Below are 18045 nucleotides of genomic sequence, written 5' to 3' on the forward strand. Positions count from 1 at the left end.
CGCACAAACTCGGCCCCGCCCTCCTACGCTTGCGCCTCGGGCGCTCTTCCCTCCCGCCCCACTTTAGCACACAAGTCCGGGGGACTCCGGAAAGCCCAACAGCGCTCCAGATGCTGATTGGCTAGAGACTTCTTAAGTATTCATGAGGGGGCGGGCTGAGCAGGGCTGCCCTTTGTTAACCAGGGAGGGCGCGGCCGCGGGCATTCTCGCTGGGGGTCTCACCGGGCGCTGTCTCCTTGACAGATTTCGGTCGAAATGTCTTACATCCCGGGCCAGCCTGTCACCGCCATAGTGGTGAGTGCGCTTGCGCGGGCTCCTTCTCCTCTTGGCTCACCCCCATTTCGCAGAGCGGCAAACTGACATCTAGACAGGCTGAGAAAGTATAGGACCCGGGGGCTCCTGCGTATATTCCGGTGGCCGTTTCTGCTTAACAGTGCTGCAGTTTTCCCTGGCCTGGAGAGGTGGCTGGGACCTAAGAGCCTCCCGGGACCCTGGGCAGAGGCCAGATCCTGTGCACTGCCGCCGTCGGGTGGATAACTTTTACTAGGCGCAGACCGGGAGGACGTAGGAGAAAGGCTGGTCCGCGGGAGTGTTAGAAAACTCCCCTGCCCTGGGCCTCCTGTCCCCAGCTGGGAGGCCGTGGGGGGCGGGCGCCGATGTCCGTGAGTCGCAGCCTCTGGAATGAGGAAGCGTTTCCTCTGCTCCAGCCGGCACACTGCCGCCGCCGCCGAGCCGTAGGAGATTTAGGGGGTGGGGCTGGCCAGAGTTTGTGCATCCCCCCTTCCCGCTTCTCTTCCGGCCTCGCTGCTCTTGGGACAGACCCCTCGAGAGCTAAGGCTTGGTCTTCTGAACTTTTTAGGGTACTCAGCCCTTGATGCATAGTGTTTGTCCTGTGCATGACACTTAAGGTTCTAGACCTTTCCAGGGCCTCCTTCTCGGTTTGTCTTGTGTATCAATCAGGTGTATTTGAATAGGCAGCAGGATGGAGGGGTAGATGTTACAGTCTGATGGAGGCGCTGGCCAACTCTGAGCAGCTGAATCCCAGAGAGAAGCATCAGTGCCCAGTTTCCTAAAAGGAAGCTTTTAGGAAGGACACAGATCACTCCCCAGACAGGGCCTTACTCATAAGCTTAAACTGGCCTTGATCTTCTGGCAGTTCTCCCTTCTTAGCCTTCCAAGTGTTGGAGTTACAGGTGTGACTTGGCTCCACAGTCCAGCTGGAACCATAGGGATGGACTTTGTTAGATGGGTGTGTTGGAGGGTGGGGACAACAAAGCTACTGATAAAGGTGGCTTGGGAAGGTGAGCTTCCGGCTAGGATATCCCAGTTTTTACTCGGTTTGTACCAGCCTGATTTTTCTAGGATCCTTCACTGGCTGCCCCAGAAAGATCATCGAGTTTGACCCTATCTGGAAAAGGAGGGTGTAATTAGGACCTAGGGAGAGCCACTTTGCTGCCTGACTTCTCCCTTAAGTTAGGACTTTGTCTCTTTTTGGACCTTGCTGGTGGAAGTGAAGGAAGGTGTGTGTGGGAGTAAGCCTGGAGGAGCTTACACTTTTGGACAGGAAGCCCCAGGTGAAAGGACCTTAGGCATCAAGGTTTTCTATCCTCTTCCGTCTTGGCAGGACAATCAGAGTCTTCCTTAAAGCTGTAAGACCACAGTCCTCCAATCCTAATGCCAGGTGCATGCCTGAACATAAGCAGGCAGATCTGGCCTTTCTCAGTCTCGGATTGCTCATGGGGTGGAGGTGCCTCCTTCCCAGTCTTACCCCCTCAGGTAGAGTTAGCATCCTGGTTCTGTTCCAGCCATTTTGTTAAAACCATTTCAAAAGCTTTCCTCTGAACTCTAGCCCCACTGATCTGCCTCCTGGAAGCCTGTGCAGATGACACTGGTCTACCTGGGTCGACGCTTGCATCTATCCTGACTGGTTCTCAGTCATCTCAGCCTTCCTAATCCCACCACCCTTTAATACAGCTCCTCAAGTTATGGTGACCCCAACCATAAAATTAGTTTCGTTGCTACTTCATAACTGTAATTTTACTACCGTTAAGAATCATAATGTTGCTGGGCAGTGGTGGCGCATGCCTTTAATCCCAACACTTGGGAGGCAGAGGCAGGCGGATTTCTGAGTTTGAGGCTAGCCTGGGCTACAAAGTGAGTTCTAGGACATCCAGGGCTACACCGAGAAACCCTGTCTCGAAAAACAAAATAAACAAAAATATTCATAATGCTAAATATCTGTTTTCCAATGGTCTTTGGTGACCCCTTTGTAAGGGTCATTCGATGCCCCCCAGGGAACCCACAGGTAGAGAAAAACTAGCTATATGCCAGGGTGCTCTGTTCCACTTCCTCATGGTCAGTCCTTGTCTACGGATCACCAGTTGTAAGCAGCTCATGTCCTCAGGCCTCTATCTCCCACCCATGAGTTATCAGCTCCAGTGGCCATTGTAGTGCTAATGCCTTAACCTTACTCCTAACTCCTCTTTGAATTCCAGTAGGCTCAAGGTCGAGGTCAGGTGGTGACAGGACCATTTCCCAAGGCTGGGTACAAATGATACTTTTGTCGAAGCCTTTCCTAGTCTGGAAAGTTACCCCCCCACACTTCTTTGTGTTGAAATTCTCAACATTGGGGGGTAACCCCTGGTGGCTGGAGGATGCTTTCTGAGGGCTCTCAAAGAAGCCTGCATAATTGGAGACCTTAACCCCAGAGTATGCTTGAGAGAATCCTGGAATACTCTCTTACAACGGCATAAGAACAGGTCCTGAGGATTGGAGAGATGCTATGATTAGGCCTACACCCTTTCAGTCCATACACACCAGTCTTCTTGGCCAGGAATCCCTTCTTTTCTCTTCTGTGCAAGTTTCTTCTCTATCCCATGCACCTCCCGGCTTGCATGATCTCTGTCTGGTAGGGCTTGCTCAGCAATCTGAGCTGCCTCAGCAAGTGTCTGCATTTTCTCAGGGCTTGATCCTTTCTGTCTTGGGTGGTCCTTCCTCACGAAGATGAGTGTCTTTTCTATAGTAGCCACAGTACCATCAGAATACATATTGATTAGGGATGGGAAATGGGTGTGAAAAGTTGCAGGCAAAGGGCTGTTGTAGAGGTCCCTGTGGCTGGTTTAGACCCAACCACCAACCTAGATAGGTAGCCAGCTGGATTTTTGCAGAGGGCTCTGAACTCTTAGCATAGTTCTAAGCTGGCCCAGCAGCCTGAGGTTGCTGCTGGGCATAGAGATTAGATCTTGCCCCACCCACCTACCTATCCATTACCCTCAATTTGCTTTTTTCTTTTACCAGCAAAGAGTTGAAATTCATAAGTTGCGTCAAGGTGAGAACTTAATCTTGGGCTTCAGTATTGGAGGTGGGATCGACCAGGACCCGTCTCAGAATCCCTTCTCGGAAGATAAAACAGACAAGGTGAGAGGGCTCCGGTCCCAGACCTCCCTGTGGGGAACAGAAGCTGATCCTAGTCAATCCTTAATGATCTGGTAGGATTAGGTAGAAGGCACACTGAGACAGCCTGGAAGAGCAGAGGTGGCCGCCCGTCAGCAGGCTGGAAAATCCCAGGGGCAGCTACACTGATCCCCTCTTGGCCCAATCCAGTGACCACAGGGCTTTACCTGCGCTGTCTTTTCCCAGGGCATTTACGTCACACGAGTATCAGAGGGAGGTCCTGCTGAAATTGCTGGGCTGCAGATTGGAGACAAGATCATGCAGGTACGGTTGTCCCAAAGGAGGAAAACAAGGTTTGGGTGAGAGGGGCTGAAGCACTTGGGGTTGAGGGTTGACCTAGGGTCAGAGAGGAGCAGCTCATCGAAATGGGTGTTGGACGCGATGCAGATATTGCATCCAAAGGAGCTGGTTATCCTGTGTGCCTCTGCTAGAATGCTTGGCAACTCAACTTTAGGGTATGTATATTAGCTTGGGTAGCTTGGGCCCCTCAAAACCCTGTTTCCAGATTGTAGAGGGTGAAGAGCCTGTGTTTTCTCCTTGGGCTAGGTGAACGGCTGGGACATGACCATGGTCACTCACGACCAGGCTCGGAAGCGGCTCACCAAGCGCTCGGAGGAGGTGGTCCGCCTGCTGGTGACTCGGCAGTCTCTGCAGAAGGCTGTACAGCAGTCCATGCTGTCTTAGCAGTCAGCCACCGTCTAGACTTGGGCCCGCTGACCTTTTTGTATAGTGAGAACACATCCACGCTCTGTCTGTATCTAGTTCTGGCTTCTGCTGTGTGCTGGGCCCCAGCTTTGAGGGCTAACAGCTGATCCCAAAGGTCCAAGCCAACCTTCTTATCCCTCAACCTCCCAGCCCGAGGCCATGGGACCAGATCTTTCTCCTGGGATACTGAGGACTGGGAATAAGGCCTGGAGTAGTATCCAGTCTTCAGTAACCATAGTAGGCCCAGTCAGAGACCTCCTATGGGTTCTGCCACAGCATAGGCTGGGCAGTCAGGAAACACCTCTTAGAGCTGCCAAAAGTTTGGAAGTGCCAAGTAGGGTCCTTTTCTCCCAGTTTGCTCTGGTTGAAGGGCTTGGCCCTGCCCTGTCATCTTCTCAGTGCCTCTCCCTATGCTTCCCTCATCATGGTGCCCAGCCTGGGGCTGGACCCACATATGCCAGAGACAGTATGAAGCCCACCTGGATGAAGAGGGCAGGCTCCCACTCCCTTCATTCCCCTAATGGGTGCTGGCCTCCCCACAAGTTTCAAGACTGACATTTCAAGGCAGCTCTCAGGATTGACATTTTTCTCTGCACCTGTGGGTCTAGCTTTTGTATTTTTTAAGTCACAACTTTGGTACAAAAGTGTTTTTATCTGTTTGAATTTAGCTTACTAATTCACACACCAGGAAGCAGCAACTTGTAGCATGTGACCAAGACAGTTGGTTACTATGGAAATGGGGCAGTGTGATGCTATCCCATGTTCAACACTTGTGTCCAATAAACAAAGCTGGAATTCACCAGGGGTTTCTGCTCGATGTTGGGGAGGTGTCTTGGAGGGTGGTATATTTTACAGATGGCTAACTTGTCCCCTGCTGCTCTGGAGTGAAGCCCAACTCCTGTTAGGTCTCTGTGTGTGGAAACCATGTTTCTGGTGGTACCTTAGAAAGCTCACTGGGGACACACTGTGTCTTTGCAGAGACGAAGTTTGTGGAAACGTCTAGAAGCACCTTACTACAGTTATGGGAAGTCTCAATTATATTTGTTCTTACATGTCACTGTGAAACCTTCACGTGCCTCTGTGCAGCCTAGCTTCAGTTCCCACCTGAGTGGGGCCTCATGGGCACTCGGGTTCATGAGAAAAATGCAAGGGGCCAAGAACTGGCTCAGTGGTGAGCTGGGAACTCTAGGCAGATGCCTCTCAGGAGCCTGCCTACTGCTGCCAAGCCAGAAAAGGTAAAGGAAAGCCCAGAAGACTCAGGTATAGGTCAGTGATAGAGTACCTGTCTGACATGCTCAGTGTCCTGCGTTTCAGTTTTAGCACCCTCTCCTAAAGAAAAACTCCAGAATTTAAAATCTGTATTTAAAGGGTAGCACCCAATAACTCTCTTCCTTTTCTAATCTTTTTCTTTTCTTTTTTCTTCCTCTCTCTTTCTCTTTTTCTCTTTCTTTCTCTCTTTCTTTTCTTTCTTTCCTTCCTTCCTTTCTTCCTCTCTCTCTTCCTCCTCTTTCCTCCCTCCCTCCCTCCCTTCCTTTTTTTGGGGGGTGGGGGTGGGTGGGAGGGGTGCTGTTGAACCCAGGGTCTCAAGCCTGCACTCTGAGCCAGCATTCTTCCAGTGAGCCACATCCCTAGCTTGCCCTTTTTGAGACAAAGTCTTGTGTTGTTCAAGCTGGCCTTGAACTTGTGGCCTTATTTAGCCTCAGTCTCCTACATATCTGACATTACAGGTATATATTACTGTGTCCAGCCCAATAACAGGTTTTATTAAAAAAAAAAATCACTGAGTGAGCGAGCTATGGGCTTGACCAGGCTGTAATCTTGACTCTAGGAAACAAGACATTAAGTTAGAGATGTGTCAGTTTACAGAGTAAGATCATCATACCTGCATCATGCCCCACCCCACCTGAACCTTCCAACCCCTGCTCACACCCACGGCTTGAGCATGCTGATGGAACCTTGGTACTGGCAGATAAGGCGAACCTTGGTACTGGCAGATAAGGCACTATGAAACAAACCTACCTGGCTCTGGTTGGGTAGGCATCTTGAACCCGTGAGGTCTTTCCTGATCCAGTGTGGGTCAACATGCAGCCACTTCAAATCAGCATACTCCACAGCCCTATGTATTTCTTGACATAGGTAAGCAAGGTCCTCTAAGCCCCCAGGACTTGGTTCTGAAGGCCAACATAACTGCCTTCAGCATCATCTAGTAAATGTTCCAAGTGTACAAATAAGAAACAAACCACCTTTTAATTAAGGACACACACATGCCACAAAAATGAAACAGAACAAGAAAAAATACAAAAGAAAAAAATACAAGGATCCCTCAATATTCGTCTTATAAGAAACAAAAGAAACAAATGATAAACTCAAGGCACACCCTGGTTCCTTCCCTACCTGGCGCAGGAAGAATAACTGGGGATGAGAAGAAAGGAGGTGTGGGATCAGGGTGGGACCACAAGCAACATAGGAGGTAAGCCCCAGTGCGCTGAGGCTCCTCAACAGCTGAGGAGTTGGAGTCTCAATCTGGGGCTGGGGAAGGAGGCCTCCCTTCCCATCCAGGGCAGCTTACTGATTGATTGACTGATGGGCTTCTAAGGCACAGGTGGTCCTGAGTACCTGCTCCATAGGTGTAAGGTTACGAGGAGTCTGGGGACTCAGATGGTGCTCCATCTGACTCTCAGGAAGTGGAGGTAGGAAAGAGAGCAAAAGAAAAGCCATTTTAAAATATACCTTGGAGGTAAAAAAAGAAAAAGAAAAAAGGTACTGTGGTATCTTTGTGCGCAAAGATCCAGAGGGCAGCAGGTATGGGTCTACTTCAGACCAATCTGGCAGGCACCTCAGGGATCAGAAATATACTTTACCAGGCACTGGCCTGGGCCGCTTGTTCTGCAGTTACTGGAGCAGAGTTATATAGAATGAGCATAAGGAAAGTGGCCCCGAGAGAAAGGACCCCAAAGCTTGATCCCACAGTTCTCTCCCCTCCACCACCAGCATCAGCACCTTCAAGTCCATTGGCCACAGCGCCTGGCTGCTTGGTCTCTGTGAACACTGTGGTGGGACAAAGCACCCTTGGCTCTCTCCCAGTTGCAAGGTTAGCTTTTCAAGCTGCTCCCAGAAATATTGGTGCTTTGGGGCAAGGTCATCAGCTGCAAACATGACGCCCAGTTCTGGCTGGGATGGCTGTCTGGACCTGTGTGTGCTGCCTGAAGCCTTAAAGAGAGAGAGATGGTATATCAAGACGCAGGAGGGCTGGGCGCCTCCAGCAGAGGGCTGGAGCTTTAAAGTTGGGAGATGCTGCCTCAAGTCTAGCTTTCAGTCTCAAGCAGAGTCAGGTGTCTGTTCCAGAGAGGGAGTCCTCCATGGTTCAGGAGAGGCCTGGATGAAGGCTGAGCTTAAGGCTTTTGATTCTTGAGGAAGAGAATGCTGCTCTTGTTGGCACACTGTTCCTGCCCTGCGTGCCAGCTGCTTCTCTGGTCTTTGCTGGATACAACCTTTCCTACCAGGGCCCAGGCCCTGGCTGTTTACACTGGGTCTCTGGATTCTAATTCAGCTGGTCATACCCTGGTTTCTTTCTGTACAAGTAGAAGTGCTGGATGAAGAAGACAACATCAAAGAAGATGGTGAAGACGCCAAGTCCAAACTTGGTTGGGTCTCCGAAGATCAATGTCCATTGGTCTGTTAATAACCAGAGGGGACAGGATATGGTTTTAGGCTGGAAGTTCTTAAGGCATGTGGATGTGTAGGGGATGTGGAGCCCCACCCACCCATTTGCCCAGGAACTGTAGAATCTAGGGGTTCCCAGGGAGCCCCCCTGTCCCGTGCTTCCACTCACTGTGTAGAAGTGGCTTTGGCGGACTCACCATTATTGTAAGACTGGAGGAACATCTGGAGGAGGCTAAAGCTGCCCCCTATAAAATCGAGGAGCACACCGCCAATGCTCCAGCCCTTGGTGCTTTTGTAGTAGAAGTTCATATAGGCCTGGGGACGGACAGATGGAAGGCTGTGAGGGGCCAGACAGAAGCACACACGCCTGTGACTGGTACTCCAAAGGAGATCTGTTCATTCTTCTCACTCATACACAGTGACCTCTGGGCCTTGACAAACTGTGGCCAGGAAGAGTGTGTATGCAGGGCAAGTGAAGCGCCCCTTTCCTGACCTCCCCTTCACCATCTCTGGATTCCAATGGGGTGGGTGGAGTGGGGAATGCTGCCTAGTTTCTCCACCTTTTAGAGTAGACATAGCCCTCTCTGGTTTTTAATTTTATGCATTTAAAAAACAAAACAAAACAAAAAACCGGTCTCTCCCTATGTAGCTAAGGGTGGGCTTGAACTCATGATCCTTCTCCTCGAGCTTCCTGGGCCCCCTGGGTACTAGGAATACAGGTATGTGCTACCAATGTCTCACTGGAACTGATTCTTCTTCACAGTCCCCGTGACTCTATCCCTGATCTCTGAGCTCCACATTATGTAGGAATGTGGCTGGGAGCCACTTTCTGGTGTGGAATTCGGCTCTAGCATTGGCACTAGGGCTATTGTAGAAAAGCTACTGAGTCCCTGAGTTCTTCCACCTGTAAAGATGCCCAGCTGCTACCTCTGATCTGCTGGTCCTCTTGGGCAATCCCCTCTTCTTGTTGCTCCAGCCTCAAATTCTTCCTTCAAGTCCACAAAGCTCTCTGAGCGTCTCTGGCTGGTACCATTTCTTTTCCTACCAACTAGGAGGGAAGTCTTGGCCTTTTTTTGGTAGTTTCCTGGTTCCTCTCCTGATCTTCCTCATTCTACCGTATACTCGCTGTTCCCTCTCCTTAGCTTGGTAAAACCTGACTCATGAGAGCAGTGCTTGGGTTCGGTACCTCTTGCCTCTCATACTACCATCCGTATGGAAATGCAGGAAGGCTCTGGAGTACCTGTGGGAAATACTTGATCAGTGTGATGATGAGCTTGATGTAGGAGAAGCAGAAGAGGAACTGGAGCCATGTGGTGACACCGACTGCAGCCACAATCATGGTGACTAGGACAAAGAGCCATGCGAGTACCAGGAAGCCAATGGAGGGCCATGACACGCGCTGGTTGCCTCGCTGAGGATGAGACGGGTGGGTGCAGTTTGTAGATGTGGATACAGAGGTTGCTTCAGGGTTTGGGGAAGGGATGGCTTTGGACACAGGGTGAGTGGGAGGGGAGGGCTGGAGGCAGAAGCCTGGCCTTGGTATAACCTGCATAAAGAAGGGGCCAAGGGCACTGGGGCTGTGTCTGCACAAGGCCAAGTAAGGTAGAAGACAAAATGCGGAGATTACTGGGCTCTCTTTGGGTAGTGGGTGAATCAAAGTTGGGCTGGGATGAGGTGTGGAGTCCCCAACACCAGCCCCACCCCTTTATAATCAAGCTCTCCTGTTCCACCCATGTTGGGTCCTCCAGTCTCTGCTGACCAAGTTCCGACTCTGCAGAGCTGGACACCTCAGAGCTCATTTGGAGGGAGCGAACAGCATAGGGTCATGAACCCTGATATTGGAGGCCCAGTACCTGGATGAAGCCCAGGGATCTTAGAATCTGTCCCTACCCCAGATTTTCTCCAGACATGGCCCCCAAGTGAGGCCCCTTCAGCTGAGTGTCACAGGGAAGGTATAAGAAAACCAAGCTTCATGAAAGTCACACAGCCCCCACTGGGTGTGATGTGAGGAGGTGGCACATGATGGAGGTGACTGTAAAGTTGTCCCATCAGGAGTGCTCCTAGGAGACACCAGGGTTTCTTAAAGGTACCCTTAGTCCATGCTGAGATACCAGACAGCTTTTCAGTGACAGAGATGAATCCAGGTTCCTCCAATCCTCCCAGGAGTTGGCTTCCCACTGGTACCCCTAACCCCGGGCCATTCCCATCTGCCCATAGTTTCCCTTGCTTCATAGTGAATGACTTTGCCTTCCACTTTACCAAGGAACCTGACTTACCCGTGGCCCACAAATACCATTTTCCTGACACACTCCCTCAGTTAAGCCAGGAACTGGACAGCAAAGTCCACCCCAGATCCACTCAGCCATAGAAGGCTGGGGGATCATGCCACCAACCTTTCAAGGCACGTGGGTAGAGTTGGGTGGGGATTGGCTTAGGACACCAACGGCCCTCCAGGTCACCAGGCCTCATCACTTACCTCATACAGGCAGCACTGCAGGATGACAATCAGGGTGAGGGCAACAGCATGCAAGCTGAAGAAGGCATCATTACTGTCGACGGGGTTCACACCATTGGGGTATTTGAGGAGAAACTCCTCCTGTTGGGGGGGGGGGGTGAGGAGAAGCTGAGAGGTAAAGAGATACACAGTCATGCATGGGCTGACGTGAGCCGTAGGGAGTGGGTGATACCATACCTGGATGTAGGGCACCCACAAAAGACCGATGTTGAAAACACTGTAGGCCACGAAGCCCGTCAAGTTCAGGGCCAAGAAGTCAAAGCTGAGACCAATGACACTGAAGGGGAACAGAGGGGAACAAAGTGGGTCAGGGGTGAGGCAGGGAACCCCTGGGATGGGTGTGGCATAGCTCCTAAGACATGGGAAAGGAGGCCTCAGCACCATCCTTAGAGCTCTCACCATTACCATAGCTGATGCCATTATACTGGCTCTCTTGAGAGCCTTCTCTTCCTCCCCTCCCATACTTCAGAGGTTTCTCCTGGAGGCCCTAGGAGAGGGAGCACTTACTTCCTTGGCTCACTGCTTGGCAGTCCTCTATGAGACCCAAGACCCTTGTGGCAATGTGAAGACAGGAGAGCCAATCCTTGACCCCAGATCTACTTTTACTTTGCTAAGTCAAAGCACAAGTCTTTGTCCTGGGACTGAAAGCTGCATGGCCTGATGCCCAGTCTTTCAGGGACAAGGGGCTTCAGGGCAGAGCGTAATCTCCTACCCAGCCTAATTATACTTAGCTGAGAAATTCCCATAGAAAAGGGCTGAACTGGGCAAGGAACCAAATAGCTAACAGGGGATATCCAACCCTACTAGCAGGCATAGAGAGGTGTAGGGGGGTGTCTTCCTGCAGCCTCACAAGGGCCTGCAGGGACAGCTATAAGCTGGGCAGGTTACCTTTTCCGTCTCCAGTTCTGGATCACTTGTGGGTAAAAGGAGACAGACCAGGCCATGAAGTAGATCCAGCCAATGACCTGGTTTATGATGCTAACGATTCTGCTGTGTATCACCAAGAACCGAATCCTGGGGCTGGAAAGGGATTTGGGGTCAGGATGCATTTGGTGAAGGTTTGGGAGGAAGTCCCCATGAACATCTGTGCATGGCCACCCTTCCCCCTACGTGAGGCCACTTGGGTGGGGGGTGGGCACCAGCCTACCAGGTCTGGTTGGAATGATTTCCATGCAGAAAAACAGTCACTTGTCCAATATTTTGAGAAGTCACTTGGAAAGAGGCATTTTTCTCTCCGCGAGGCACTATAACCTGTTAGGAACACTGAATTTGATCTGTGGCTGTGTATAATGATAGGGTTTAGCTCCAGGCAGCGAACCAGAGAATGGGGTAGGGGCACACCGTGTTCTGCTCTCTGAGAACTTGCTAACCAGCCATAAGAAGCACTGGGTTGAGCCGGGCGTGGTGGTACACACCTTTAATCCCAGCACTTGGGAGGCAGAGGCAGGCGGATTTCTGAGTTCGAGGTCAGCCTGGTCTACAAAGTGAGTTCCAGGACAGCCAGGGCTATACAGAAAAACCCTGTCTCGAAAAACAAAAAACAAAACAAACAAACAAACAAAAAGAAGCATTGGGCTGGCCAACCTGAGCCCCACCCTGCCAAGTTTCCACCTGGCTTTCTGAGCAGAACTGTAGGCTGGTCCTTGACCCTCCCTGGCTAACCAGTGAAGGAGTGTAAGATAGCTGTCTTTGCCTCGTTGGTCATGTTACCTCAGTTTACTCATCTGTACATGGGGATCATACTAGTGCCTTCCTCACAGCGCTGCTTTGGATATGTTGTCCCTAAAGCTTACAGTGTAGAGCTGGGCACATGGTGGGCTGGGAGTGCTTCCTATCATGATGTATTATTTCTATTCCCGTTATCAGGATGCTTGGTGAAACTCACCAGAGGATGTTTCCTCATGCTCTGCTTCAACTGCCTAACAGCAAAGCAGAAGAGGTGGGGCCACAAGATGCTTTCATGGTCATTTCTGCTTGATATTTATCAAAAGCCCTGTTCCCAGAAGATGAGCTTAGAGGCTGCCTGTGCCATCTGATTTTTTTTTTTTTCCTTTTTGGTCATCTTCCAGCCACACTGAAATCCCCTCAGAGAAGCAGGGAGCTGATAGCATCTGTATGGAACCAAACTGTCCCACTTTCCCCAATCATCCTCTAGGTCCTACCCTCAAGTTATGTTGCCCTCAACCTATGCTGTAAGTACCATATGGATGTGACTCATTAAACAATAGTGTTTTTTTTTTTAAGATTTATTTACTTATGTTATATATATGATGCAAGAAGAGGGCATCAGATCCCAGGATAGTTGGTTGTGAGCCACCATGTGGTTGCTGGGAATTGAACTCATGACCTCTGGAAGAACAGACAGTGCTCTTAACCACTGAGCCATCTCTCCAGCTTCACAATAGTGATTTCTTTCTCTGTCCCTTTCTCTAGTTTTCTAGGGCAGAGTCTTGCTATGTAGCACTGGCTGGCTTGCAACTTACTATTATAGTCCCAGCAGTTCTCTGGCTCACAGAAATCTCCATGCCTCAGTCTCCTGAGTGCTGGGATTGCAGGCACAAGTGTGTACATCTAGCTGCTTTCTCTCCTACCCCACAACTGGACTTTGAGATCATCCTGCTTTTAGCTCCCAAAGGATGGGATGCAGGCTAGCAGGGCTTCCTACTGAAGACTCTCAAGGTCCTGCCAGGTCAATGCCAGCCATTTAATATTTGCTACTATTGCTTTTAATCCTCAGAGTGTGGTCCAGGAGATGAGATGTGCCCTTTGCCTACAAATGAGGAAAATTCTGTTGGGCTGAAGTCCCTGACCCAAGGCTTCCAGGCTGAACTCCTAAACCACCTGACTCCCAAGTTCTAACCACTGGCTTCTTATATCACAGGTACAGGACAAGGATGCTTAGCTCTGGGCAGGGAGGGGACAGTGAAGCAGGAGACTGAGAAGGTGGATTCAGGCGTTCATAAAGATCATCTTCCACAAATGCTTTGGCTTTGACTCCCACTGTTAATTAAGAAAAAAGCTTGGCCTATAATACATATACAGGAAAGTGCACACATCACAGCTTGATGAAGTGTCTACAGACTGCACACATTCAGCCTCCAGAACAAGAAATGAGAATTTCCAGTACCCCAGAGCTCCATTCTACCCCACTCCAGTCTCTTGACTGAGGATATTCACTGGCCTGACACCAAAGATTCAGTGCTTTGTATTTTATGTTCAAGGAAACTTAAAAAGCTCATGTGTGTGTGTGTGTGTGTGTAAAACTTCTTTTGCCTGATATTCTTGACTTTCATGTATTTTTACAAATGGATATCTTTACTTAGATGTCTACATCTAAACTAACTTATTGATGTCTGTTCTGAGAGTCTGCAGATCAAGCAAAACTTAAAGAGTCCTTGCACCAGACCTGCTGTTGGGACTATGTCTTTCATTGTGTTGTATGCTGGCCTCAGCCCTAAAGCTGAGAGAGGGAGAGGGAGAGGGAGAGGGAGAGGGAGAGAGAACAAGCTAGACACAGGTGAAGGCAGAATGAGCCAGAGAATAAGAAGGAGGCAGAAGATTAGAACATATTGCCAAAGTTAGTTTGAGGCCAAGCAGAGCAATTCAGGAGAGGCTGAGAATGGGGCCAGTTTGACTCAGTTTGAGCCAGAACAGCTGAGTTGAAGCAGCCACCAGAGATCAGAAAGAAGAAAGGCTGAGCTCATTCGGCAGTAAGTCAGAGGCTGAAAACATTCTATGCTGAGACAAGACTGTACGGAGGCTAAAGCTCCCAGGACTAGGCCTAGGTTAGCAGATGGAGACTGTTAGCTTTGAAGGAAATTATGTCAAGAGAATAAAAGTACTTTTACATGTGTGTGTCTGTGTGTGCGTATGCTGGTGCCAGGGACTAACTCGAAAGCCTCACGTATGCTAGGTAATCAGTCTGCACTGAGAATGCTGAAATTTCCTAAAATGTTACAAAGTAAGGCTGATACTTCCTATCTGTGGATGTGGCAGGGCTTTAAAATCCTTCAGAACTCCTCCGTTCTCAGAACCACCTTTGCCTTCGGCCTCTGTTTTGGCACCTGACTATACACCGTATCCTATTATTATTGACCATGCTTATGCTGCAGGATTGACCCCTATTCATCCTATTGGATGGATGAAAGCTTCCAAACTGTACAGCAGAAATCGCTCATCCTTGAAGAGTGCAGTAAAGCCCAAACCACAGATGTCTAGGATGATGGCCTGGGGCGACCCCGGTGACTTGTTTCCACAAGCTCTTAGTTAAAATGTGTTTTGTTGCCTAGCATGGCCTTAAGCATGAGCGAAGGTCTGCTACTTACTTCATCAGGAAGCTCCACAATAGTCAGATTTTTTGAGCGAAATGTGATTTCAAAAGTGATCACCAAGGTCGCATTTAGTGGATGCCTGTGGAGGATAAGAGCCTTGTTACTACTGGGAAGTTGGACCCTGTAGATAGCAATCAACCCTCTGAATCTCACACCAGGCCTTCACGTCTCTAGAAATCAGGACCAGCAAGGGCAATGTGCTCAGATTATTCATGTCCAACCTCTGGGATTTCCGACACTCCAGGAGCCCTGTTCTGCTCTCCTCCAGTCTCCTGACCCTGAGGATAACCACGGCTCTGGCACCATGGAGTCCCTGTTTGTATACGTTATACACATGTGATTTGACAGCCCAGAGTTTTTTGTGTCTGGCGTCTTTTGCATGGCTTTATGCTTTACTTTCATTGTTCTCTGAGGGAATACCGTTACCTAGATATTTGCCCCTGAACTGGGAGAGGTAAGAGGTGGAACCCTGTTCTTACGCCATCAGGTAACTAGATGTCTTTTGGGGTTAGGTGAGATGGAATTCTGGCTCTGAATAACAGGGATGAGAGGGAAAGGCCTATGGTTCTCTGCCCCAGTGGGAAAGGCTCCTTTGGTAGGGTTAGGTCTGAGCAGGGTGTGGTGTGAAGGCCAGCAGGGACTGAAGGAGATGAGGCTCTCTGGGAGCAACCACGGAAGCCTCAAATGTGGGAAGGCATTTAAGGATTCCAAAGGGGAGGGGGCGGTAAGCATATAAGCTGGATGGTTTACATGAGGTAGGTGTGCAAGGCACAGAGGACAGAGCGGCAGGTCTGTGAGGAGGCCTGGGCACCAAAGCTCGGGGTTGAGATCAGGTTTTCCTGGACAGGTGAGGAATAAAGGACATTGACTCGGCCGGGAGCCATAGGCACGGTGGAGCAGCGAAGGCCACAACACAGACCATTATCTTTTGGTGGAGGGCGAACCAAGTCAGGACCTTCAGGCCGAAACCAGCAGGTGTCAGTAAGTTGAACAAAGGCAAAGTGTGAGCTGGGACAAGTGGGACCCTTTGATACTGTCACTATGTCCGCTTTGGCAAGTGACCTCGGCAGTGCTGTGGTGGTCAGTAGTTCAGCTCCTTGCCCCTTCATCCTTAGAGTTCTGCTCAAATATTTATTTCTGGGAAGGGTCTTGGAGTCTGGCATCACCTGTGACCACCTGAAGACTCTCCTCTCATGAGGGAACAGCTCATGTTTCTTCTAGACTCTGTGCATGTTTGACTGTGGGACCCTGCTCTGAGGTCCTGGATGTGGACCACTTTTTTTTTTTTTTTTTTTTTTATGATGCCCTACAATAAAGAGGTAAGAACATCACAGGCAGACTGTGCCAGAGGGGCTGAGGACAGAACTGGGCCTGAGAACTCACCCAAGGGTGATGCCGACGTTGGTTGAACTGCCATTTTCCAGCTTCACGGTGGGAGGAGCAGTGAGACTGACAGTTGACTCTGGAAAGACCCAAGTCAATGGCATGAGTCACCATCATGTCAGAGAGCTCAGCCCACAGGGAGAAGTGGGCACCGGGCCTCTGCCATCTGAACTCACCAGCCCCTGCTCAGTCCTGCTTCCTAGGTCTACTTCCAGGCTTACACTGTGCTCTTCCCATCTCTGCACGAGGGCCAGATGGCCACAGGCTCGAGGAGGAAGTGCGGGGACTAACTCCTCCCCCTTCCCTTCTGTGAACAATCTGAGTTCCTCAGAAACAGTCTAGGAACTATGAAGCCCAAGAGTTATTTAAAAAAAAAAAAAGAAAGAAAAGAAATTCAAAGCAATATCTGTGCTTGGAAAGGGCAGACTAGAACCATCTATCTCAGCAGATGGACAGTGAGTGGGTCCCCTCTGAAAATTTGGTCTGGCCTCATTCTTGCATTCTGAGATGGGCACAAGGCCTGGCTAACATATTTCTAAGGAACCTTCTGGGCTTCCCTGCAGACTCAACTCAACCCATGCATGGTTCCTTTCCTGAGGCTGTCTTTCTGCTGGGGACTGGAAGATAGTGGCTAGGGATATATGCTTTTAACTTCCAGGGCTTGCCTCTTGGCATTAAGGTGCTAACCCAGGAGAAGGTGGACAAGCAGGCCGCCAGGGTGAGGGAAGTAGGTTTGGGTCTTTGAAAACCATTCTGGGGTGAGGGGCAGACTGGGAGTGCAGCTCAGAGGTAGGATGCTTTAAAAAAGAGACAGGAGAAAGGAGATCAAGTACCCCAGCACACTGTGGTTGCAGGGGATGGCTGGCTAGCTTCCTGGAGTAGTTTCTGTATTCTTCGAACTCCCCTGTCACGGTACCATCTCCAAACATGCTCAAAGCTTCCTGGCATACCTGCCCCTCTCACAGACTTCACATCTTAGAAGTCATGATCAGGAATCCAGACTAGGAGAGGAGAGGGCATCTTATGTAGCAGAGGAAGTGTTCCGTATGGTAAAGATGGCTCTCCCAGGGATAGAAGAAGCTGCGGGCCTCTACCCAGAACCCTCCGCAGCATGGATGAAGAACTAGGACCTGACGTTTTTAGAGCTCAGGCAGGAAGAAGGAGCTTCCGTGTCTCCTCCAACTCCCTCAGTGGGCTTCTCTCCTTGATATTTCCACTGATAGTTTTTACACTCCTCTGTATGGACATTTTCTGGGAGAGTCACCTCATATCCCTGGGTGCTCACTACTTTGAAACTCATACTTTTGGGCTCAGCTCTGCCACATCTGAACTGCTTTCTCCAGCTTGGTCCCCATGTATAAATGGCAGATGGTGGCTGTCCCCAAGTTGCAAGTCTCCCAGACGTGACTCTTCATCGTACACAGTTTCAAGGCCCCTCACCTGGATGGATTACTCAGAAGCCTTAACTTTGTGATCCTCCTGCCTCAGCCTCTCACGTAGCTGGGGTTATAGATCTAAGCCACTGCGATTGGCTAGTGCACACTCTGTACCCCATCTTATCCTAGCCATTGCTGCTGGAACTTTTGGGACTGGGGGAGTGAGGTCAAGTCTTCCTGGAACACATGGGCATGACTCATCTTCCTCTCTCAGCTTCCAGAGTGCTGGGACTATAGGTACACCACCACTGCTGTTATCCTCATAACCCCCACTTGGTAATTATCACAATAGGCAACGAGTAAATTTCAGTCCTATTTTAAATCAAGGAAACTCCCTCTAAGACTAAAGGAGTCTCCGCCCCCCTCTGCCCGCAGCCAGAAACGACTGAACAAGAACTCAATGCTACTCTTGTTGGCTTCAAAGCCCAGGCTGTTACCACTAGACTGAGCTGCCACAGGCTCCACTCAAGAGTCAGAAACAGCTGGGCAGTGGTGGCGCACGCCTTTAATCCCCGCACTTGGGAGGCAGAGGCAGGTGGATTTCTGAGTTCGAGGCCAG

At 50.1% G+C, this 18045-nt stretch overlaps 2 protein-coding genes across 3 annotated transcripts in view; one reads left to right on the plus strand and one right to left on the minus strand.

Annotated features, from left to right (window-relative positions):
• The first annotated feature begins 38 nt into the window (after positions 1 to 38).
• Tax1bp3 (Tax1 binding protein 3) lies at positions 39 to 4957 on the plus strand. Of its 2 annotated transcripts, XM_021177835.2 has the most exons (5): positions 70 to 136; positions 244 to 294; positions 3298 to 3417; positions 3640 to 3717; positions 4000 to 4957. In XM_021177835.2, exons 2-5 carry the CDS (start codon positions 256 to 258, stop codon positions 4135 to 4137), a joined length of 375 nt encoding a protein of 124 aa, XP_021033494.1. In that variant the 5' UTR covers positions 70 to 136; positions 244 to 255; the 3' UTR covers positions 4138 to 4957. The 2 variants fall into 2 exon arrangements, with proteins under 2 accessions (XP_021033492.1, XP_021033494.1); XM_021177833.1 differs by having other exon boundaries at positions 39 to 294.
• A 1429-nt stretch (positions 4958 to 6386) lies between these two features.
• The window catches only part of Ctns (cystinosin, lysosomal cystine transporter), a 15862-nt gene continuing 4203 nt past the window's right edge, over positions 6387 to 18045 (minus strand). The window contains exons 3-12 of the mRNA XM_021176528.2: positions 16051 to 16129; positions 14662 to 14746; positions 11484 to 11587; positions 11225 to 11356; positions 10514 to 10613; positions 10298 to 10417; positions 9062 to 9232; positions 8019 to 8136; positions 7719 to 7833; positions 6387 to 7368 (exon numbers count right to left, since the gene is read on the minus strand). Coding sequence (XP_021032187.1) covers positions 7251 to 7368; positions 7719 to 7833; positions 8019 to 8136; positions 9062 to 9232; positions 10298 to 10417; positions 10514 to 10613; positions 11225 to 11356; positions 11484 to 11587; positions 14662 to 14746; positions 16051 to 16129 — 1142 coding nt within the window. The 3' untranslated portion in view covers positions 6387 to 7250. The remainder of the gene's footprint in view (positions 7369 to 7718; positions 7834 to 8018; positions 8137 to 9061; positions 9233 to 10297; positions 10418 to 10513; positions 10614 to 11224; positions 11357 to 11483; positions 11588 to 14661; positions 14747 to 16050; positions 16130 to 18045) is intronic.

This window comes from Mus caroli, chromosome 11, assembly GCF_900094665.2.
Source record: "Mus caroli chromosome 11, CAROLI_EIJ_v1.1, whole genome shotgun sequence".
In the NCBI taxonomy this organism is placed as follows: Eukaryota; Metazoa; Chordata; class Mammalia; order Rodentia; family Muridae; genus Mus; species Mus caroli.

Excerpts from the sequence above, each read along its gene's own strand:
- Tax1bp3 (XM_021177833.1), top strand. The coding sequence starts at position 256 with ATGTCTTACATCCCGGGCCAGCCTGTCACCGCCATAGTG. Across the intron at positions 3,418-3,639 it reads CGGAAGATAAAACAGACAAG|GGCATTTACGTCACACGAGT; the intron begins GTGAGAGGGCTC and ends GTCTTTTCCCAG. Across the intron at positions 3,718-3,999 it reads TTGGAGACAAGATCATGCAG|GTGAACGGCTGGGACATGAC; the intron begins GTACGGTTGTCC and ends TCCTTGGGCTAG.